Source organism: Phacochoerus africanus, chromosome 1 (genome assembly GCF_016906955.1).
Source record: "Phacochoerus africanus isolate WHEZ1 chromosome 1, ROS_Pafr_v1, whole genome shotgun sequence".
Taxonomy (NCBI): Eukaryota; Metazoa; Chordata; class Mammalia; order Artiodactyla; family Suidae; genus Phacochoerus; species Phacochoerus africanus.
Window position 1 is genome coordinate 60,497,124 of NC_062544.1, and position 25,264 is coordinate 60,522,387.

The 25,264-nt window shown below is 42.2% G+C and overlaps 1 protein-coding gene across 1 annotated transcript in view; it reads left to right on the plus strand.

Moving 5' to 3' along the window:
• ADAMTS12 (ADAM metallopeptidase with thrombospondin type 1 motif 12) overlaps positions 1 to 25,264 on the plus strand; it is a 371,922-nt gene that overhangs the window by 291,827 nt on the left and 54,831 nt on the right. Inside the window, exons 17-18 of the mRNA XM_047767431.1 lie at positions 3,973 to 4,099; positions 15,053 to 15,263. Of these exons, the coding sequence (XP_047623387.1) occupies positions 3,973 to 4,099; positions 15,053 to 15,263 (338 nt within the window). The remainder of the gene's footprint in view (positions 1 to 3,972; positions 4,100 to 15,052; positions 15,264 to 25,264) is intronic.

Sequence of the window (25,264 nt, forward strand, 5' to 3'; positions counted from 1 at the left end):
GTGTGTGCTTTGCCTGGTTTGTACACAGTGGCTATAGAAGAGGAGTTAGAAGCAGGAAGGACTACTTCTCTTTGTTTATTTTATTGGAGCATAGTTGAGTTAAAATATTATGTTAACATACAGCAAAGTGAATCACTTATACATATACTTACTCATATCTATTTTTTTTCAGATTCTTTTCCCACATAGGTTATTACAGAGTATTGAGTAGGTTTCACTGTGCTATACAGTAGATCCCTGTTATTTATCTGTTTTATATATAGTAATACGTATGTGTTAATCCCAACCTTCTAATGTATCCCTCCCTCCCCCTCCCGTGTTTCCCCTTTGGTAACCATAAGTTTAGTTTCAAAATATTTGAGTCTTTTTCTGTTTTGTGAATACATTATTTTGTATCATCTTTATTAGATTCCACATATTAGTGAGTACTTCTTAATTATGGTAAAATTTTTAATTGGATCCTTTGTAGAACACCCTCTTGTTCTACCTGATCCCAATAAACATCTCGTTTGAGCATTTCTTACCTCTTTCTTACATAATTTCTTTTTGGTCGTGACACTCAATGTCTGTTATCAGTTCATTGGGAATTCAGGAAGGAAAAAATATTGGCTTTGAGGCTTACCAATGTTGTGAGAGGTGTGGGTTTCAGCATTGGACAATAATGAAATCAAACCTCATTAATTGATATCCAATTCATATTTATAGTTACTGACATCAGTGTAAATGTCCTTTTGAGCTAGGAAAAAAAATGAAGTGTATAAATGAGAGTTCCGTTGTTTGCAGTAAGAAGGTTACATTATTGGAGTATGTGCACTGGATGAATTGGATTTGCCCTACTCCCTGGTCTCAGATTGTAAAGCCAACCTTAACCTCACCACATGCAGGAAACAGTTGTACAAGAAGTTAATGCCCTGTGATTAGTGAGTGGGTTACAAAGGGGCTTTCTCAAAGACCTAACATGCATTAAGTACTTAGGACTTAGGGTACATCATGTACAAATTGAGGTTTATACATTATTTAATGTGTTCACAGAAGACAAATTCCAGTTATTTGCCTTGTGCCTGTTGCTATTTCTGTCTTGAAGTATAGATAGGTGGCTGGTCATAAATGTCTCTCTCGGAACACACAAGCACCATCATAGCATTAGGAGAACCTAGCCAGGTATCATGCACCTGTAATGGGGGTGGTGGCAGGGCAGGGGCAGGAAGGAGTCAATCTACTGGGTTGGGGTCCTTCACTGGAAGGTTGTGCTTATCTTTGTATCTTTCAAGTGAGAATTCAAGAACTAAAATAAAAGATCAATGGTCACAATGACCTTTCATTCCAACAAAGAAACTCTGACACATTGTTATTAATTTTCCCCTATGCCCTGGGCAGTATCTGCCTGGCCCATCTATCTGTTCATCTGGCTGCTGGGCCAGCAAGTTGACCCATGAAATGCTATTAACTTTGTGGCAGGATTATATGTAATGTTCTATGCCTTGCTACTACTTCTGAACTTGGAAGCACTGGGCATACTTATCTTTGCTATTCACACCCAGAAACAAGACTTTGGAGGGATGTTTCCAACCTCTGAGAGTCACCGGACTGTTTCCTTTTATGTTTTGACATCAAGGATTTGCCAGACTACCCAAAGTTTTAATGAAACTTCTAAGTGTCTAAGCTTTTTCTTTTTTCTGTTCCACAATGGCAAATACATTCTGGCTTCAGCTATTACAGTCTCTACTGCGCCCAAATTGTCTAAGACTTCTCTACAGGAGTTTGTGTCTTTCCAGACAATGACTCACTCATTGTGCCATGGAAGTTCCTTTTATAATGTTACTTCCAGCTGTTGGTAGTGCTATATTTATATGACAAAAGAAGAACATATAGTCTATCAGTTCAGAAAGCCTGAGTGGTTGAAAGATTACCTGTATCTGCATAAAGAATAAAATAGCATTGATTTAACAATAAAATATCATCGATTCATTTTGAAGCTTTCACTTGTTTTGCACCCCCTCCCCCCCGCGACATGTTGAAATGGCGAGATGCAATCTCTGGTGTCTGAGTATGCAAGCTAGCCTGGGAGCCTGGGCCAGAACAAGTCCACATGAGGGAGGGTGAGGTGGTGGGTGGTAGGGGAGCTGCCCCAGTTTGGGTCCCACCAGTCACGTGGTTGTGGGGCAGCCCTCCAGGTCACAGGTGCTAAAGCGAGGAGGTGACCAGCTTATTGGTGCACTCATGGCCTTTCCAATTCCGCGCTTGGCCAGTGAGCCCACTTGAGGTTGGATGCCCTGAGAGCTCAGGGTGCCCATCTCTGTGCAGGCTGATTGCTCCATCCCCAGGGCCTCCACCTTCAGTCTTCTCACCCAGCATTCCGAGTTCCGCATGGAAGCATGAACCCTCTAAGGAGAGCTGGTGGCTCTCTGCCTCACTGCCCTGCACCTCTCACTCCAGGATGTTCTGGCTGCTCCTCCTCCTTCTCTTGCTAACAATGTCCTAGTTAGCAAAGCCATGGTCCTTTCTTTTCCTTTCTCAACCTATGTGACTTCACTGTGCCTCCGTTTCCTCATCTGTCTAATAGCAATAATGATAGCATTGACCTCAGTGGGTCGTTGTGAGGTTTCAGTTATTATACATCCTAGTAGATAACAAGTACTACATTATATACAATACAATAATGTTACAATATATATATGTATGTATATTTGTCTGGGATATATATGTATATGTAGTCACACATACACACATGCACATGCACACATGCAATTTGGGGTTTTTTTTGTTTTGTTTGTTTTTGTTTTTGTTTTTTGTCTTTTTGCCTTTTCTAGGGCCACTCCCATGGCATATGAAGGTTCCCAGCCTAGGGGTCCAATCAGAGCTGTAGCTGCCAGCCTACGCCACTCACAGCAATGCAGGATCCAAGCCAGGTCTGCAACCTACACCACAGCTCATGGCAATGCCGGATCCCCAATCCACTGAGCAAGGCCAGGGATTGAACCCACGACCTCATGGTTCCTAGTCAGATTCGTTAACCACTGAACCACGACGGGAACTCCCACACATATAATTTTGAACAGAGCCCTGGGCAAGGCACACACTCCATGTGTTAACTATTATTATATATCCAAAGTCAAAGTCAAATCCAGCCCTCAGAGGTGCTTAGGTGCTTTGTTTGCTACCTTGACGTGCTTCTCTTACTCACCTTACCAAACTAGTTTTAGAAGGCAGCAGTGTTATCAATCCCTGCCATCAAAACTCTCTACCTTTTTTTTTTTTTTTTTGGCCATGTCCGCAGATTGTGGAAGGTTCCAAGGCCAGGGATCGAACCTGAGCCACAGCAGTGACAACGTCGAATCCTTAACTGCTAGGCCACTAGGGAACTTCTAAAACCCTCTGCTTTACAAATATAGCTTCTCAAACTTCTCACCATTATTTTGACTTTTATTCCCATCTTTCAGAGCTTACAAACCCCCAACTACTGTGAAGCTCCCAGCTCCTTTATTCCTTTATTAAACTAATAATGTGTGATTGTGACGTAACATCTGGCGATGATAGCTGCTTTCACCGTTAAATCTCACTTTGTTTTTTATTTGGCATATATGTGTTAGTCTTATCTCCACAACTAGATTGTAATCTATATGTGAGACTATATATAAATCTACCTATATTACCTGTAGACCTTCCTAAGCAAGATCTCTTCCTTCCACTCACTGCCTGCTGCAGCGTGGGTCTGGATAATAAGAGGTCCCCCCCATCCCCACTTTAAAAACAAAACACCTATTTTAAAAAAAGAATGTTTATAAGTATGGCTGAGTCGCTTTGCTCTACAGCAGAAATTGGCACAACATTGTAAATCAACTCTATGTTAATAAAAAAAAAAAAAAAGCAAATACCTTATGGACAATGTTCTCATCCACTACAGGCATGACCAGGGGCCTCACTGGACACTGTGGGCTCAGGATTTAATATGTGTGAACTTTTCTACCACAGGCATCCGCCGTCAGACTGCCTATTGCGTGAAGAAGGGTCACGGTATGGTGAAAACTACATTCTGTGACCCAGAAACACAGCCCAATGGGAGACAGAAGAAGTGCTATGAAAAGGATTGTCCACCCAGGTAACCAGTGGTGACAGCTGGAGCTCTATGTGCCTGACTATGTGGTACCTGATTGAACAGTAATCCAGGGCTGTGATGGGGGAGGCTGTGTGGCTTTGTTACTGGGGTACACAGAGGAAAGCTGTCACGGGTTTCGGTGGCTATGCAGTTGGAACCTGTGGCAAGCTGTGCGTGGGGACATTTTCTCCCCAGAGAGTGGTATTTCTCACAAAGCGCGTGTGTTCTGTGTTTATTTATTTGATAAGATGTAAGTTCCAAAGCACCGTTGAAGAGAATGGTATGGCAATCACCCAGAAGTTCTTCGGAGAAGGGGTTTGGCTTTCCCAGGAGCACTTTACCAGTGCCACACACAGGAGCTTCTTAGACAGCGTGGTGTCAGCTTCAGACTGCAGTGCCCATTTGTACTTAGGGCTGGCTGGAAGCGTGGATTTACAGGCCAGGCTTTCTAACCTCAGGACCGCTGACATTTGGGGCTGGCTAATTCTTTGCTGTGGGAGGCTGTCCTGTGTACCCTAGGATGTCTAACAGCATCTCTGGCCTGTATCTATTTAGACATTTGTTACATTCCATCTTCTCCATCCAGGTTATAACAACCATAAAAGTCTCCAAACTGCCAAATATCTCCTGGTGGCAAAATCACCCTTGGTCGAGAACCACTGTTATAGAGATATTCATTTGCTCCTAATCATAGTGGTTCAAAATATTGGGACACTAGGGAGTTCCCCTTGTGGCTCAGTGGGTTAAGAACCCGACTAGTATCCGTAAGGATGCAGATTTGATCCCTGGCCTGGCTCAGTGGGTTAAGGATCTAGTGTCGCCATGAGCTGTGGTGTAGGTCACAGATGCCCTGAGAAGCCAAAAGGAAAAAATTGGGATTCTAGAAGGTAGTGGCGACATTATTATGAGGAGTTTATGTTAAAAGAAAGAGGAAGAAGTGGGAGTGGGGGAGAAGACAGAGGAAAGAGAGGGAAGGAAGGAGAGAAAGAATGAATTTGGGGGAGTGTCTTTATTCTCAAGTCACCTTAAACAGGGGTGTATTTTGTTTGCTGGTTCCACCAAGCATCCATTCCAGTACCAAAAAGATACACTAAAAATAGTTTAGTTTAACAAGAGTGGGCTGGTTGGCGTCGTAAATCTAGCAAGTGACGGGCTAAATTCAAAAGCAGAGCTAGAAGAATGGGATAAAGGCCAAAGAATTGGTCAAAGAGACGAGGCAAGTCAGTTAAGGCAAATGTCAGCCTCTCATAGGCCCAATAGGGAGATCCCAGAGGCCAGGATGTTCTCAGCTCAGTGTCCTAGGTTGATTCTCCATCTGGTTCTGGGGTTTCTTCCAGGTGGGAGGTAGGCTGTGAGGTCCAGAGCTGGACCCACCGCCACGGAGGCAGGACAGAGGTGCCACATCGCCTTGCTATAGCTCTGCCCCGGGACTCTTGCACTGGGAGAACTAGGGACGTGAGGGGAGCACTAGGCCCCACTAGGTTTCTTGTGTAATTGTGGTTTCTCTAAACCCTTCTCAGGGAAGAAGACCCTTTCTCAGGGAAGAAGACTGCTCTCCACCATACTTACCCTCCCTCAAAGTCAATGTCACTCTACTAGTAACTTCCTTTTGCCCTCACTGGATAAGAGCCACTACACACGTGCCCAGGATTCTCACCTCACTTTTCAAAGCCACCCTCTCTGTGAGTGGCTGCCTTCTTAAAAAGTGGTTATTTATTTCCTAAATCTAAATAACCTTCTTAAAAAGTGGTTATTTATTTCCTAAATCTAATTTTAAAAGTTTTTCAATGAACCTAGTTTTCAAACATCTAATTTTATCCCTAGAGTTCAGGTTCATAGTTGTGTTGTTTTCGTTAGTTTGCTTGGGCCTTAATATTACCAGCAAATCGTTGTTAAGCATTTTTTATTTCCCAGGAGAGATATGATGGTGATAATAAGCATACAGCAGTTAGCATTTATTGAGCACTGTGATTTTGTGCTATAACAAAAAGATGTGCCTTTGGTCTGGTACCTGTTCTGGGTACCTGGGGAGCTCCTAAAACTCAAGGCTGGTAGCTCTTAGCCTGCAGCAGATTGATATGAGCAAGGCCCTCAAAGAGAGGTGTGCACTTCCCCCCTTATTCAGGGTGAGGTTACAGCAAAGCGAACCCTGTGCTACGTGTGGTGGGCAGCAAAGGATTTTGATGTAGACACTCCCCTGCTGAGGCCAAGGCGGAGCTAGGGATATGCACTGTGTACCTAAGAGCAACACAGTCAAAGGAACCTGTGGATTTGGTGACAGCCCTCTGTTTTAGAAGAGACATCCATCTATATCAGACATTTTCTCATTCCACTGTAGCTAAATTCTTGGCTTCACTACTTTCAAAATTCAGGTCCCATAAGAGTGGTTATCTTAACTACTTCTGCACTCTAATTACCAGAACTTTCTAGGTGGAGGTGACCCCACAATAAAATACAACTAGCGCTAGAAGAAGAAAGATACTAAGGCAAGAATCCTTAGTATCTGGAGGACAGAAGATGAGCTGAGGCTGAAGGCTGGTGACACGGAGGAGCAGCCTTGACAGAGGCGTTTTTAGTGACACAGGCTGAGCTCTGGGGCTTGGAAATTGGCACTGACGGTGATCCTGTGGTAGGCTAAAAACAAGCCCCCAGGGAGTTCCTGCCGTGGCTCAGTGGTTAACAAATCTGACTAGCATCCATGAGGATGCAGGTTGGATACCTAGCCTCACTCAGTGGCTTAAGGATCCGACATTGCTATGGCTGTGGCATAGCCCAGCAGCTCCAGCTCCAATTGGACCCCTAGCCTGGGAACCTCCATATGCTGAGTGTGCAGCCCTAAATAAATAGGTAAATAAATAAACAAGCCCCCAGGATATCCATGGCCTGGAGCTTTCAATTGTTAGCTTATTTGGAAAAGGGTTCTGTACAGGTGTGGTTAAGTTAAAGGGTTTTGAAATGAGGGGGTTATCCTAGATTATCCACTTGGGCTCTAAATTCCACCACATGCCCTTGTAGAAGAGGCAGAGAGACATTTCACACACACACACTCACACACACACGATAAACAATACGAAGGTGGAGCAGAAAGAGGTTCGAAGACACCAGCCTTTAAGATTGGTGTGACAGGTCACAAGCCAGGGAATGCTGGCAGCCACCACAAACTGAGGAGGCAAGGAATGGGTCTTGCCCAGAGCCTCTGAAGGGAGGGCAACCCTGCTGACACCTTGACTTCATCCCAGGAATGCTGCCTTGGCTGTCTGGCCTCAAGAACTATAAGAAACTCGATTTGTGTTGCTTGCAGCCACGAGTTTGTGGTGATTATTACAGCGGTCCTAGGAAATGAATAAGTGCAGCACACCAATTAATGTAAGTGTCATATAAAAGCAAGGGACGGGCAGAGGCCACCTCTCCATCAGGTCGTAGAAGCATCACAGCTTGGGACAGCAAGTGATTAGGGCATGGGAAACAGTCCTTTGGAGCAACACAAATATGTCACTTCCCAAGGAAGCTTACAGCCCGGAGGGCTACTGAGATACATTCACGTGTGCAAGAGGGAGTGGTTGCTGTCAGGGCTGGGACCAGCAGTCAGGTGTCTGGAAGTCTTGCCTAGCACCCTGCCTCCCCATCACTGTCCATAGTCCTTGGGTGATTGGGGCTTAGTCAACATCTCTTTATCATTCAATTCTAAGAGCAGCATTATTAGAACAAGGTAAATGGGACTCTGGGTTTTTTTCCTGGAATGCTGTCTAAGTTGAGTGCACGGATGTAGTTTGTTGATTCAGAGCAAAATTTTGAAATGGACCAATGACACAGCCCCCTCTCATGAAATCAGCGACAAAATACTGGCAGTTAGAATGGAAGTGCTGATGGCCGCAAACAAGAACTGGGCTAGCAAGCAGTCCCTGTGCTCGCCCAGTCAGCAGTGCCCTGGTGAGCTGATGCTCATTTTTGCAGCTGCTGCTTCTGCCGTTCTACATCCTTGCACTTCAAGGGAGGAAAACAGTCCATCCTATTCCCGGTTTCTGCTGTTGTGTTGGAAACATAATTTCCTCCAACTCCCTCTAAACAATTTGAAGATTATACTTAAGGAAGAAAAGCAAAGCATATGCAATTTGACAAGTCTTCTTAAATCTTTGTCATTTGGTAACATGTTTGTTTTGATTTTCCTCCGTCTACTATCTGTTTTCCAAGGTCTGAATTTCTTGAGTTTCTGTACATGACTAATGCCTTTTCTCCAGCTTGTGGTCCTTAAACATCAACAAAATTAGCAGATCAATTTACCTAGTTCAGACCTCAAACTAAAGGCACAGCCTTCGGAGAGGGATATTAATGATCCCAACAGTATTCTTTTTAACTTGAAAGTAAAACGTCTGCCCTTGTTTTTGTTTTTATGCCCAAGGTCACATACACACATTTACATGTATACATACATACATACATTTATGTTTAAAATGTATGGTCCCTGTATTTAGGGGGTTACTTGATCCCAGCAAGCTGATTTTATTGAAATTTCATTTTTAATATTTATTTGTTCTGGAGTTCCCATTGTGGCTCAGCACTTTAAGAACCTGACATAATGTCTGTGAGGATGTGGGTCCCATCCCTGGCCTCACTCAGTGGGTTAAGGATCTGACATTGCTGGAAGCTGTGGTGTAGGTAGCAGATGCAGCTCAGATTTGGCATTGCTGTGGCTGTGCTGTAGGCTTGCAGCTGAAGCTCCGATTCAGCCCCTAGCCCAGGAGATTCCATATGCAGCAGGTGCAGCTATAAAAGGAAAGAAAGAAAGAAAGAAAGAAAGAAAGAAAGAAAGAAAGAAAGAAAGAAAGAAAGAAAGAAAGAAAGAAAGAAAGAAAGGAAGGAAGGAAGGAAGGAAGGAAGGAAGGAAGGAAGGAAGGAAGGAAGGAAGGGAAGAAAAAAATATATATATATACACATATATATAAATATGTCTTCATGTTGTATATATTTTCCTTTCCCTTAATCTATATTTGTTTATTTAGTGCATCTAGACTAAAATCTTTGTCAACAGTAACAACCAGCAAATTCACCTACGGTGCTTCCATGATGTAGATTATTTTTGTTGAAATAGATCAAGCTTTCTAACTCGGTCAGAGATTTTGACTCCTGAAAATGTTCAGTAAACACAACACATAACACATATAGCACATACATTGTAACACGTACAAGTTTTGAAAATGCATTCTAAGGTAGGATATGATTAGCTAAATAGAATTCCATCAACTATTCTAACATAATGGATAATTTACAGAAGTTCTTCTTATTTATGATTGCATACCAGCTTCCTAAAATAGGCATGGTAACATTAGGGAGTAGAGGTGGATACTGTACCCAGATGGCCTATAAGGAGATGTGAGTTCAGAGAAATGGGACGCTGTGCCCCAGGATACAGAAGTAAAGAGGAAACTAGCAATTTTTAAGAACCCACTCTTTTTCTTTTGCTTTATTTATTTACTTTTTTCTTGATGAACCTACACTGACACATCACAATCACCCAAAGTCCATAGTTTACTATAGGGTTCTCACTCTTGGTGTTGTATATTCTATGGGTTTTGACAAATATGTGATGGCATATACCCATCATTATATTTCATACAGAGTATTTTCACTGCCCTAATAATCCTCTGTGCTTTGGCTATTTATCTCTCTTTCTCTCCTTTGGCAACCACTGATCTTTTTACTCTTTTCATGGTGTGCCTTTTCCAGAATGTCATATAGTAGGAATCATATAGTATATAGCTTTTTCAGATTGCCTTCTTTTACTTAATAATTGGCATTTAAGTTTTCTCCATGTCTTTTTATGCCTTGATAGCTCATTTCCTTTTAATGAATAATATTCCATTTAGTGAATAATATTCCATTGTCTGGATGAACCATAATTTAGCCATTCACCTTCGGAAGCACATCTTGGTTGCTTCCAAGCTTTGGCAACTATGGATAAAGCTGCTGAAACATTCATATGCAGGTTTTTGTGCAAACATGAAGTTTTAAGTTCCTTTGGCTAAATACCAAGGAGCACAATTTCTCAGTTGAGAACACAGTGTGTGTCAAGCCCTATCCATATTGCCAAGTCATTTATTCATGTTAGCAACCCTGACTAGTAGATATTTTCATGCCATTGTACAGATAAGGACCCTAGAGTCTTCACAAAATTTTTCCCAAGGCATTTAGGTATAAGTAGTAGCGTCTAAATTTGAGCCTAGATCTGTCTGCTGAGAATTCTGTGCGGATGCTAGTATACCATGCTGCTGCCCAGGATCTCAGGATGAACAGGTTCTGGTGCTAAAACTAGAATCTCCAAATTTAAAATATTTCTCACACATCAAGACACAATGAAAATGTTATAAACAAGCAGAAATTTCTACCTGCAAAGCTAAATCATGCATGCAAATTCACAAGGGAATTAAAGAAAGGAAATTAAGTTAATTGCTTTTTAAAAGAATAAATAATGAACTTTAATTGCTTCATTGCTGTTATTTGTTTTTGAAAGCTTAGTCCAGTAGTTTCCTTGGATATGAATTTCAAGTTGCAACATCTTCCTCCTCTGTCACCTAATTTTCATGCTATCTGAAAAGTTCACACCCATCATTCAGAGCTGTCATTTCCCCCTCCTAAAATGATTTCATAGGCAAGATTTAATCATTTTTATTTCTGGACTATTGTCCTTCAGTAATCATTTGTCTCTACATCCAATTTGGACATTCTGTGTTCTTTCCCAAAGGAATGCATAAGACAGATTTTTTAAAAAGATTTAATAAAACCATCTGGTAATCTAAACATAAGAAATACATATTACATGGTCTGTGGCTTTCAGGATCAAAGTCTTGCACAGCATTTGTCTTGCTTGGCCTGTCCAGAAAGAAACTCTTTGGAATGGAAAGTTTATCTGACTCCAGAAAGAGGTCATTTGAGTCTCTTCTCCATATTGACTTCTCTCTGAACTTTGGTTTACAGCAAAGCAAAGCTCTGCTGGGCTATAGCTGTGAAGATGCCAGCATATCTAAAGTGCTCTGTAAAGTCCAATAGTAGTTCTTTCCACCCTGGCAGGTGCATGTAGGTTTCAGTGCAAAAAGAATGGCTCATGATTTAAAGCCAGGTTTCTCACCCTCACCACTGGAGCCACTTGGGCTGGGTAATTCTTGCTGAGGGGTGTGGGGGGTGTCCTACACATTGTAGAATATTTCACAGTATGCTTGTTTTCTACCCGCTAGACCCCAAGAGCACACCTCCAACCTCATTCGTGACAACCGAAAATGTCTTCAGACATTCCCAAATGTCCCTTGGGGAGGTGGCTATAGGAATCTCCTTTGGTTGAGAACCATTGATCTAAATGAAAGGAATGGGGTACTGAGCCTGGGAGAAGTCCATGAAAGAGGGAGAGGAAGGAGAACCTAGTGCACAGGGAACAACAAGAAAGCTGGAGAAAATGAGGAGGGGCCAACAGAATTTGGTCAGATCATGGATACAAAGAAGCAATAATGTCTGTCTTGAAATAAGGGTTGTTATTTTGGAATCTGGAGTGTTAATTGAATTGGATTTTGGAATGTTCCTAAATACTATTAGGGGAAAGATTTGCACAAAGATAGTAATTATAATAATTGATATTTTTAAGGAAATTACCATTCTGAACAAGAGTTTAACAAATTCACATTAGGACTTTGAGCTTTCTGAATAATGAGGATTTGAGTTTATTTCTGTATTTTATTGGTTTATTGTCCATCAGAGCTTCCTGAGCAAGCACTGGTTGGTATGGGACTGGGTAAAAGATACAGCTCCTTCTACTTGATGTCAGAGGGTGTCCATACTTTTCCAGGACAACTACAGGCTCTTCAAGGGTCTTGAAACACACACACACACACACACACACACACACACACACCTATATTGTACATAATTCATACTAAAACAATAGTGTCCATTCTTTGCAGAAAAATGTAAAGATAAACAATCAAATCCGTTTATTTGGTATCACACTGCCAGTGGTTTCTAATCCTGACTTCACATGAAAGCCATCAAAGAGCTTTTAAAAAACACTAATGCCTTGGCCCTACTCACCCCCAAGAGATTCTCCCAACCAATATAGCAATAGGGCCTGAATACTGATATCTTTTTAAAGATCCCAGGTTATGATATGAGAATCACTGATAGAGCCCCAGTCCTTAGGACTTTTATACAATAACTGGGATGCTAAGACTGACTAATGTATAGGGATTAAAGAGCAATACAAGACAATGCATGATCAATAATCCAATTGTATGTTAGGTATGACTGATGTCATGGATATTCAGGCAAGAGGAGAATCAATGGCAAAAGTGGAAAAGGTCAGGTTAGGTTGTTGTTGATTCTGTGCTGATGAAACCAGAAGGTAGATAAACGTGTGGGCTGGGCCTTTGCTTTGCTGAGTTCTTTGCATGTTATTTCATCCTTCTTACCAGTCAGAGCATATTAATAGTCTTCTGTTACAAATCTCCTATAAATATAAATATAAAACAGTATTCTTTTTATAAATTTCCTAGAAGGGTGGGATTATACAGACACTGAAAAGAATAAGAATAAGATGGATAAGACACTGAAAAGAATAAGAATAAGAACAATTTGGCAATAGCTTCTGAGTCCTGGTCCTGGAAGACCTTTGCAGGGAAATTAGGGTATGGGTTTCACCTTAAACTAGGGACAGACATATGCAAGATGTTCGCAGGGGACAGTGGAGGAAATTTCAGGGGGAGAAACAAGGAAGTCCATTATCACTTTGTGGTGACATAGCTAAAAGCCTTGTAGCCAGTAATTAGATAGCTTAGACCTTCCGTCAGCTCTCATTAAGGTCCTTCCCAAATGGCATTTGATAGATTTGATAGTGTGTCTGGCTTCCCTTAGAAATGTCAGAGATAAGACAGAGTAATTGGATTAGTACAGTGGGCATTTATTTGGCATCACAGCATATGGTTCCAATATTAGCTCTTTATCCACACAGGATGGCCAGATGTTTTATACTGAAGAATAAATAGTTCTAATGACTTATTAACCGAAGAGTATAATAGAATTGAGGAAGAGCTTTCTTCTAATATTTTAAACTAAATGTTAAAAGTATGAGAATCAAAGAAGTTCTACCCAAATAAGTCCAATATTTTATAAATGTGAGTAAGGATACAAAATTTTATCTTCTTTAAAAGTCAGAATTATCTCAAGGTCAGAAGGCTTCCTTAAGGTCAGGCATGAAGGAATTTCCCATGAAAAACAGATCTATGCCATTTTATTCCTGCACAGATGGGTGAATAAGCAATCACCAGACACCTGTCCTGTGTTTGGTGTTGAGGAAGATTTACACAATGATGGAGAAGGAAGAAAAGAGATGGCTCTGAAGAGGGCTCCTTGCTACTTTCAAAAGCAACTTTGTATAAACAGTGGGCCCACATCCTAGAATCTTTTTTTTTTTTTTGGCCTTTTTAGGGTTGTGCTGGTGGTATATGTAGGTTCCCAGGCTAGGGGTCAAATTGGAGCTACAGCTGCCAGCCTACACTAGAGCCACAGCAACGCTGGATCCTTAACCCACTGAGCGAGGCCAGGCATCTAACAGGTGTCCTCATGGACACTAGTCGGGTTGTTTCCACTGAGCCACAATAGGGACTTCTCCCACATCCTAGAGTATTGAGTCAATCCATGATAATGGGGTAGAAAAAGAGCACACATCTTCCTTTTCCCATAGAGAATGCAGAGTGTTAATTTAGCCAACAGTTTCAACCTTTCAACTTATTAAGAATAGCTTCCAAAAAAGGAAATTATTTAATACATTTGTTTTTCTACTCCTTCCTTGTTTTTTTTTTTGTTTTTTTTTTTTGTCTTTTGTCTTTTTTAGGGCTGCACCCGTGGAATATGGAGGTTCCCAGGCTAGGGGTCCAATCAGAGCCGTACCCGCCGGCCTAAGCCACAGCCACAGCAATGCCGGATCCTTAACCCACTGAGCAAGGCCAGGGATCGAACCCTCAACCTCATGGTTCCTAGTCAGGTTTGTTTCCTCTGCGCCATGATGGGAACTCTGTCTACTCCTTTCTTATTAAAGGGACCAGTGAGGATATTAACAGATAGACTGAAGGAGATGGGGGAGGGAGGGAAATGAAGGCAATGCACCTGACTGATCATCTCCTAAATGACTGAAAGTTGGTAAGTTTTTAAGTATCTGCTTCACATTGAAATAGAAAAACACTCAATTAGGAGCTAGGAGATCCAGCTTCTAATTGGATTCTCTTACTCAATAGCAATAGCCAAAACAGCAATAATTACAGGTGACTGAGTTCATATTATGTCAGGTGCTATACCATGGACTGTACATAAACTGGTATTTCATTTAATTTCCTTTAACATTGACATTGGAGTTCCCATCGTGGCACAGTGGAAATGAATCCGACTAGGAACCATGTGGTTGCGGGTTTGATCCCTCGCCTCACTCAGTGGGTTAAGGATCTGGCATTGCCGTGAGCTGTGGTATAGGTCACAGACACAGCTCGGATCCTGCATTGCTGTGGCTATAGCATAGGCTGGCAGCTGTAGCTCTGATTGGACCCCTAGCCTGGGAACCTCCATATGCTGCGGATGCAGCCCACAAAAGACCAAAAAAAAAAAAATTGATATTATCACTTCTGTTTAAGAGATGTGGAGAGTAAGGCTTTAGCTCGCTTGAGACTGTATAACAGAAAACTGGACCTCAGTTTTCTTGACTGAAAAGAGAGGGCTTTTTTTCTTCCCATTTAAAGACATCCTTAGTTAGCATCTGCTTATGCCAAGTACTCTGCTGGGGCCTAGGGTATGACTGAATAAGCCAGAAGGCCCTCTTCTGGGCTGGAGTACCTTCCATGCCCTCCTGGCTGTCTCCGTGCACCTGGTTGGACTGAGCATCATCTCTCCTCTGAGTGATCTTGTCTCCATGTCCACGTGTGTCTGCAGGTGGTGGGCCGGGGAGTGGGAAGTGTGCTCAGCGACATGTGGGCCCCACGGAGAGAAGAAGCGAACAGTGCTGTGCATCCAGACCATGGGCTCAGATGAGCAGGCCCTCCCGGCTACAGACTGCCAGCACCTGCTGAAGCCCAAGACCCTCATTTCCTGCAACAGAGACATTCTGTGTCCATCAGACTGGACGGTGGGCAACTGGAGTGAGGTGAGCGCAGGGTCAAAGGGAAAATGGCAATTATTCGTGCTTTATCAGCCCCCAACCCACTCATCTTCATTTACCACTGCAAAGCGACCCAAGGTAAAATTGCACAGTGGCCGGTACTTATCACCTCTGGCTTATGCCCTGCATTTCCCATGTCTTGCCTATTTTCCTTTCTTACACGGCCTTCCTCTCACTTATCCAGTGGTCAGATACCTGCCAGGAATGAGCTGGATGTTGCTCCCTCAGACTCATGATGGCTAATTGAAAAATCCTCAGGATTTCTGTTGGCCCATTATTAAACCATTGGTAGCAAATCAAGCTGCCCCACCTACCCCAAGAACTGGTTTGTCAAACATTTACTGGTAGTTATGTTTTATGCTAAAACCAGAGGAGGGTCACACTAACAGAGGAAAGATATGCAGTGTACTTGCCACTTTGCCAAGCCCCTCAAACCATCCATCTATTCAGGTTTAGGACAAGTGCTATTATTAGCCACATAAATTCAAATAGTGCTGCATTTCCCCCAAATTAATCTGATCTAATTTTCTGAGTATAATTAAAAATCCATGGGCTAGAAGGTCATGAAAGACTTCCAAGCAGTAATTTTCTTTGGGTCGCACAGGCCCTGGGACCATCTTATTCTTCCAGAGTCTGTAGTAGAAGTAGAACCGTCCTATCTCCAAGGGTGCTGGAGTCTTCAGGGGCCTTGCTCTGGTCTTTCATGTGTGTTTCAGTCAATGACCTAAGAAATTACTACAAAATAAATTATTTTTTAAAACCAACAGGCCAGAATTTATAGGCAGTTGCCGACTTCTTATGAGCTGCCTTGGGAAGCCACATGGTTTCCATAGCAATGCAACCATTGACCAGGATATCTTAGGAATCCCTCTTAGACTCACCTTTGGAGAAATGGAAAATCTTTGACTCAGGAGAATGCCACAGAAAGTTGATTAGAATTAAGTCTGATGGATAAAGGGATAATTTGGTCCATTTGGATAAAACCTTTGTGTTTAGAGTGGTATTTGATTCTAAATATATGCTATTGCTTTTTATAGCTTCTAAAGGTACTCTGAAAGTATTATCTAAAGAAGATTTTGAATTTTTTGTAGGCAAAGGTACCATCTCTGAAGATAACTATTTGAAAGCAGGAAACACTCATTTGAATATAGCCATTTTGATAACCTTATTTCCAAAACGATTTCATTAGCTCATGGTCACAGTTTAGGTTTATTTAGCTTCTAATTCTAAAACGAATATGCTCTTGAACATCGGGGTGAAATAAAAAAGAAATGGAAAGTATGGCCTCTATATTGTAAGAATTTATCAAATGGAAGAGCTGGGACCAAAAAAAGGAAAAGACAAAGGTATACATGTAAAGAAAACATAGCTGCAAATTAATACAGGCGTGTTACCGATATTGCACTGATGTATGTGCACACATCAGAAATAGGCCAGAATATTCCCCCTGCTATTCCTGGGAAGTTGCAATCATAGCCTGTAGCTGGCCTGACCTATTAGTCTACTGCCAACCTCGATTGCAGTAAATTACAGTGTTGTCAAAATAAGCCTGAATGGGGTATTGTGACTGGACCATTAAATCTGTTTACCAAAAGTGTGTTGGCTGCATCTAAAGCAGTTAATAATTCTTGTCATGTAGAATTTACTAATGGCCAGAATCTTCATGATTTTTCAAAGGAATGCAATTACATATTTAGCTGAAGAGTTCTTTTTGTTGTGCTCATGTTTATGAGGAGCAAAATGATGTGCCTTAACAAGGGTGAGAACAGTTTGCATGATCTGACAAGTACTTGAGTCTGTTGTTCCAAATAGAGGCCACCGAATATTATATTGACAGCAGACATAGAATCCAGTTTTTAGTGTTCACTTGACAGAGCTGAACAGAAAGGCGGACCCACTGTCTTCATTCAAGGGAGGTTTTCAGAAGTGCTTTTAGTTGATCAGCATCAGAATACTCATCAAATGGGTCTTCCTTTCTTTCCTCTGCTATCTTGCTCATGTCCATATATGTTAGCCCTCTAATGACATCCGCTGAAATATGTTGAATGTCTTTGACATTCTACTAACATGCCAGGATACCTTTTTATGAGATGATGTAGTGATTCTTGCTGCTCATAATATTTATGGTCTATATTTTGTCTTGAGATCAACATTAATTAATGAAAAGTAGTGTTCCCACCATACCCAATCACTTGGTCTGCACTGGGCCATCTGGGTCACCCTGGATGAGTGTAAAGCTGTGATGTAACTGGGTGTGGGTCAAAAGACCCAAGAACCATGAGGCTCCTAGAATCCTGTAGAGTGGTCCTCCCTGAGTTGTCCAAGGTGAGAAGGAGGAGAAGAAGCAAATCCATGAGCTGTCCTTCTCTGTTAAGCAACTCTGCCAACCCAGGCAGTGGGGGGAGGGTGGGCTTAGCTGTGCCAGGCTGGACCATTCATCCCCGACCCAGCAGGAGTCAGAAGGAGGAGGTCTCTCCCTTGCTGGTGATAGCCAGAGGCTGCCCCCCAGGGACAGCTGTCCTGTGACCAGCCCCTTCCCTTCTAAGTTCATGCTCTGGACGTCTGACTCACACCCCTAGTCTCAGGCTCCACCAAGACCCTTTGTTTGGCCCAACCTACTTTCTGGGCTTGGAGGGTAAAGGAGCGGGACTCTGTTGTAAACGAAAACAATTATCCAGTAATCTGTGGCTCCCAGTAGTTGCATCACTTCAGTGTCATGCCTTGTGAGAGGCAGCCAGCCTAGTGGTGAAGAGCGTGGCCCTCTGGGTTGAAATCCTGGCTCTGCTACTTAATGGATATGTGACTCTAATCCCTCCATGGTTACTTTTTAGTTTTCTATGACTTGTTTTCTCCATTCCTAAGATGAGAATAACTATAGTACTTAGACTCTAGGGAAGTTATGAGGATTAAATGAGCTAATATTCCCAAAATTCTTAACAAGAACAGTACCCAGCACATAGGAAATGCTGTACATATAATCATTTATTAGTGAAGTGAATACATGGAAATAATGAGAGTATCATCCATCATTTGTTGAGTGCTTTCCACACTATATAGGTGTCTCGTTTCACCCTTTAAATAACTCCACGAGGTTGATTTTAGTTCATTAATTCCCCTGTATCTCTCAGCAGTTAGATCAATAGCTTTAGTGGGATAGTAATTTTTCTAGGTTTTCCAGCCCTGCCAAGCCCTAACTGAGCCAGTGTTAAACCTCTCTCAGCCTTTTCTCATTTAGAAAGACATGGTTATGGTAAGGCTTAATGATAATCCATGTGAGCCCTTTGTATGGTGCCTAGCAAATAGTAGTCATTCACTAAATGGTAACTTTATAATCAAGCAAGAAGACAAGGGTCAGATTTCCCCTTGTGGAGAAGCAGAAACGAATCTGACTAGTATCCATGAGGGTGTGGGTTTGATCCCTGACTTCGCTGTGTGGGTCAGGGATCTGGCATTGCTGTGAGCTGTGGTGCAGACATGGCTCAGGTCCCACGTTGCGGTGGCGGTGGTATAGGCCAGCAGCTATAGCTCTGATTCAACCCCTGGCCTGGGAACTTCCATATGCCACAAGAGCGGCCCTAAAAAGCAAAAAAAAAAAAAAAGAAGAAGAAGAAGAAGAAGACGAGTGTCCATTTTCCACGTTACTCTGATTTTGCAAGCCCTGTCTGATCAATGGCACCCATGTGCCTTTACAGAATTGTAGCCCCTGCATTTTCATCCAGCTCTCTCCCTGCACTCAGGGCCATCCAATACATGGAGCACTTAAGCTTAGGGCTTAGAGCCTGCAAATTTTTCATGGGCCTACGAAAATGTTTGAGACCTGGGAAAAAAAAACAAAAAAGAAAAGCACTGATGTATTGTTCCAATAAAGCAAAGCACACTGCAAAATCAGAAATCAATATTTAATTACATCTTAAGAGCAAATAATCACTGAACATTTAGTATGTGTTTTAAACACCTTAGTAGGTATTACATGATATCTCACAATGGCCTTATTAGTCACATTTTACTAGTGAAGAAACTGAGGCATTGAGATATTTAGAAACTTGTCCAAGTTCGCACAGCCTCCAAAGTGATGGACTCAGGATTTGAATGCAGGCAACCAAGATTTTACTCTGAACACTGTGGCATAAAGCATCTCAAACATCTGGAAATTTTAACATGATGACAGCTCTCAGTATTCATAAAAAATGTATTATGTTTGGAAACAATTTATAGATCAGCTTTTCACATCTCGCTGGAATTCCAGACTCTGCATAATGATTGTGGAGAAATCAAAGCTGCTCATACATTAAATGAGTTGCCCTCACCAAATATTTTCAAAAGCAAAGGAATAAAAAGCTTTTCAAATCATTTTTTTACAGAAAAAGATAATGTTTCACTTGAGACTAGAGTTGTTTTTTGACATATCTGATGGGCCATGGAGTAGAGCCACCAGAGCAGACAGGCCTGGGGTCAGCAGAGATCTTTAATCGCCTTTTCCAGGCCTGACAAAAACACACAAACAAACAAATGAACAAAACAATGAATTAGCCTAGCTACTGAAAATAGCCTAGCTATTAAGTGCAAAGTTGTCCACTTGGGTATTGGCTTGCACAAGTGACCAGATAGACTGCATGTTTTACAAAGAAGCTATCCTGGCCCTTCGCACAAAAGGCACTGCAACAAGTGCCAATGGCTTACTTACTTGTTGCTCAATGAAGAGCGAAATGAACACGCGAATAAAACTCTTGTGCAGACCCTCAGGAGTTCCTGCAGACTGAAGGGACACAGGGCATAGAAGGCCAGGAGACATGGCTGAGTCGCTTACCCTCAGCACTCCCCAGTTTCACTTAAGGTCCAGGGACCCCCTGATGTTTTAGCCTCGACCCCCTGCTCTCTTAGCATAGGACCTCCGCAAGTGCCAACATCTCAGTCCTGCCCAGATACAGCAGCTTGGGCTTTGCCAGGTATCCTGGAGAACACATGTGTGAACTCTTGTCTGACACAGCTACTCACAGAAAACCAGTTGGGGGCCATGCTCAATCTCTTCATCATGTTTGATCTTTTTTTCTTAAATCTAAAGTACTATGTTCATTTGCTAGGGCCGCCATAACAAAGGACTGAAAAACTGGGTGTTCAAAACAACAGAAGTATATTGTCTCACCACTTTTGTAACTAGAAGTGCAAGTTCAAGGTCACTCTTGAGGTTCTCTCTGAGGGCTGTGAGGGAGACCCTTTTCCATGCTTTTCTCCTGACCTCTGGTGGTTTGCTCACAATCTTTGGTGTTTCTTGGCTTGCAGGTGCATCACCTTGATCTGCTTTCATCTTCAAGCAGTGTTGTCTCTTTATGTATGTCTCCGTGTCCAGATTTCCCCCTTATTACAAGGACAATAGTCAAATTGGATGAAGGCCAACCTCGTGACCTCATTTAACTTGATCTCTGTAAAGACCCCATCTCCAAAGAAAACTACATCTGAGGTCCGAGGGAAGAGGGCGAGTAGGGGGTTAGGACTCTGATTTATCATTTTTGGAGGAGACACAATTCAGCCTAGACAACAAGTACCTAAGGGTTTTGGCTTACTTTCAAAATGGTTTTAGTATGAGGGCCAGTCATTCGTTTATAAATTCCTGAGACTATGCATGAAATGTTTTTATGCCCAAAGCATTAGCTGTTTCTCTCCTCATCCCCTTAGCCCACACTCTCTCTGATAAAACCCCAACTGTGTTTCTGAATAAACTCTCTCTCTGCACTACAGCTCTGAGCCAGTGGTGAGCCCTCTTCCCCACCACGCACCTCAGGCGGGTGGAGTGGACTAACTTAGCAGCGGACCTCTTTCTCAGGGGGCTCTCCACAGAGGCCTTAATCTAGGAGTGATGGCAAGTGAGGGCAGGATAACTCCCAGAGAGGATATTAATAGGTGGATGAGCTATTTGCCTGGTATAGAGTTCAGAATTATATGGTAAGGACAGAAAATAATCATAGCAGAAATGGGTTTTGAGAATCCTGAAACTACTAGTTGAGATGAGTTCCAAGTGTGGTGTTGTGTCCTGCATTTATCTCGTCTGAAGGGCTTGACAGCTCCTAAGGCAGTAAACACAGTCGGAAAATGTACTAGAAGGAGCGGGGGCTGAATACAAAACAGCACTGCTTGTTCTGCTGTGCAGGTGAGAAAAGGCAATTGAGTTTTTAGCCCCAATATACTTGATGGGCAGTGCACACTGTCTCACTGGGCACAGTATGCCCCAGGCAAAGGGAGGGCATCCATGGGTTATTGGAAAGATTCTGTGTCCCCTGGGGGAAGAAGGCAGAGGAAAGCAGAGGGGGATGGATGGTAGGTGGAAAATGTATAAATATATAAACTCTCCCAGACCCAGGGATCCATTAAGTCTTGAGGTGCCATTTGGGAATGGGGCCAATACTGCAGATCATCTGCTTTTTCAAGAGAATCTGAAAATCTGGAGTTTTAATATGAAACCTGCTCATTTTTCAATGTTGGCCACTAATTTGTCTTTTTGTTTGTTTGTTCATTTGTTTTAAGGTTGTGCAGACCAAAGAATACATGCCAGTGGGCCACATTTAGCCCTTGGGCTGCCACCTCAGCATTTCTGTTTCAGAATAATCTTTTAAAAGATAAAATCTAATGTATTTTAATTAAACAACCACCTAGATGGCTATTATTTACTCCTGATTTTTTTTTTTTTTTTGGTCTTTTTACGGCTGAATCCATGGAATATGGAAGTTCCCAGGCTAGGGCTCAAATCAGAGCTACAGCTGTCAGCCTACACCACAGCCACAGCAACACCAGATCCAAGCCGCATCTGCGACCTGCACCACAGCTCACACCAATGCCAGATCTTTAACTCACTGAGCAAGGCCAGGGATTGAACCCAAGATACTAGTCATGGATACTAGTCGGTTTCATTAGAACTGAGCCACAGCAGGAACTCCACTCCTGCTTTATTCCTTTAGGCTGAAGGAGTTCATAGTGAATTGGATTATTTAGTATTTATAATTTGTAAATTAAAAATAAAAATGTATATTCATCTCTTAGCCCTAGGAAATCTGAATCTAAAAAATAAATCCAGCAATAAGCCAATGGGGTATATGGTTCTCCACAGCCTGTCTTTTAGACTTGTGTCTACAACTGCTTCACTTACACTGCTGTTCACCTCACAGCCTCCCCTAACATGGGTCTGTGTGTCACTCTGTGCTTTACAAGGATGTAGAAATTGGGGCCCCCTGCCCTTTGTTATTATGTCCATTATTATTATCAGCCTCATTATTATAATAGTGGTAATAATAGCTTCCAATTCCCAATTGTCTTCTGCATATTTTGCATGATGTTTAGGGTGTTGTCTTATATAATATTCACAGCAGCTTTGAAAGGTATTACTTTCAATTTCTAGATGAGGAAGCTGAGGCTTAGTCCCTACATCATGCATGGAGTTGTTAATGGCATAGTGAGGGCTTTAAGCTATTTCTTACAGGTTTTATAGCTCTTTTCCTTCATAATTCAACATGAGATGGAAGGCATACACTTATATATGTTGGGATTTTTAAAAATACTTGTGAAGGTATACCATAAAATCTATAGGTATTAGAGGCATTGCAAATCAAAACAAACAAAAGAAGAGTTCCTGTCGTAGCTCAGTGGTTAACGAATCTGACTAGGAACCATGAGGTTGCAGGTTCGATCCCTGGCCTCACTCAGTGGGTTAAGGATCCGGCGTTGCCGTGACCTGTGGTGTAGGTTGCAAACGTGGCTCAGATCCCGCGTTGCTGTGGCTCTGGCGTAGGCCAGTGGCTACAGCTCCGATTGGACCCCTACCCTGGGAACCTCCATATGCCGTGGGTATGGCCCAAGAAATGGCAAAAAGACCAAAAAAAAAAAAAAAAGAGAGAGAGAGAGAGAATGAAGAGAAAGAAAAGAAAAATCAAAGAGGTTCTTACTCTGAGCTACATATATCTACTCTGACATTTCTTGGAAAGAAACCCCAAAGAGGGGTGCACCTCTGCTTGAGAATAGCAGGTATTAGCGTGAGCAGGGTCCTCATTTATGAATTAGCTCTTGAAACAGAGCCAGCAGGGCAGCCAGTATAGAAATATTTTCAGACATAGTGGAGGATTTTTTCAGTTAGATTGAACATTTTTACAAAGTGAAGATTTAAAAGCCCAAAAGGTTCAGGTTAGAATGTAACAAGTGGAAAAGTGACTCAGCATAAATAAAATGGATGGAGCAGAAAAGTATCTTCATACACGAGAACAGAAATATTGTGGTAAACCCAGAAAATAAACACCCCCAGCCTGCCCTTTCCAGGCTCTAAAGTGAAGCGAGTCACGGAAGGTGCCAGAAGAGATGATTTTCTCCCCAGTGGGCTCTGAGAGCTGCAGTTGGTAGTCGCCATTCGGTTGGAAGCGAGTGTGCATTTCTTGGTCTGTGAAGCACTGTTCTCACCAAAGATTAGTATTGTTATATCAGAACAGACTTGGAAGTTCAGTCTTAGAGCTGAGCATTTGGATGTTCCGTTGATGTCTTAAACTCACACCATTACGGGTTGAACCCAGATCTTCATTCTCTGAGCTGCATGGTCTCCTGTGCTCACAAGGGCCTCCTGCTTTTCAAAGGTGCCCATTTCACAGAGCTATCATATATCACAAGTGATTATGTTGGATGGGAACAAAATAAAGGGGGAGTTTGTTTTCCCACACAGAGGAAATTGAAAATAGAACTCAAGAAAGCAAGAAACTCAAGCTTAAAAAAAATGCATAAGATCACAGGGAGAATTTTCCCGTTTCCTATTTTTTTTCCAGGTGAGTCACATAAAAATATATATAGTAAGTAATCATTGTGTCCCAAGAACTCTCCTGGAATTCGGTTATGGCTAAGAAACAGTTCTGCCTTTGGGTAACTTTTCAGAATTCGAAAAGTTTGGTCAAGTCAAATGGAATTGTCCATTGTGAATAAATGAAGCTACTTGTCCATTGTATTGTGCTAGGCTCTGTTGGGGCATGAAATAAATCTAATTCTCACCCTGCCACTGACTAGAAGCCTTTCAAGCAGGTTCCTAGGTCTCAGTTTCTTCCATTGTGGAAGATGGAATAATAATTCCAGCCATGGGAACCTCACACCCCTATCAGTATCACAGGGCTGATACCCACAGGGGATCACACAGAATAGTGGCTGTGAAGCCCTCGGAAATCCAGGAAGCATGGTGTAGTCCCCATCTTCAAAAAACCTCCTGTGGGATAAGAGATACAAGACAGACAAATGTGAAACAACCCGTACAGACTCCTGGACAGTCCATGTTCAAGAGCCAACTATCTCAGTGGATAACTTAAAATATCATTGGAACAGAAAGCTAAAAATAGACCAGTTGGTTAAGAATATGGATTTTTCAAAATCCATCTAGAAATTTAGCGTTATAGAGCAACTATGCATGGTTTGCAGCTGCTGAGACTAATGAAATAAATATTCTTTACCATGAATGCTGAGGAAGGGCTGTCCTGTTCGGACTTTCCCCAAAGGCACCTGCTGGTGCTTTGCATGCCCTACAGAATGTGGAGGGGCCATTGCAGAGGGGCCCCTGCCACAGCCCCCATGTAACTTTCAGCACCATGCTACAGAACTTAATAGAACTCTTTGGAAAGGGTATTTCCCCACCTTTAATTAACTACTTGCCTTTAAATTTCAGAAAAGGTCCTGGTACATGTGTGAGTATGGTGATTGTCCAGCTTTTAATCTGAGTCTACCTGACACAGAAAATGGAGCTTATGGTGCCTGGTGAGGCTATGTGAGTTATAATGGATAGTTCCTAAATATATAAAGGGAAAGTCTCATTATAATTAATATATTCCAGAGAATATATAAATATTTCACATTAGGAGTTCCTGTCATAGCGCAGCAGAAATGAATCCCACTAGGAACCATGAGGTTGCAGGTTCAATTCCTGGCCTCGCTCAGTGGGTTAAGGATCCAGCATTGCTGTGAGCTGTGTGTAGGTTGCA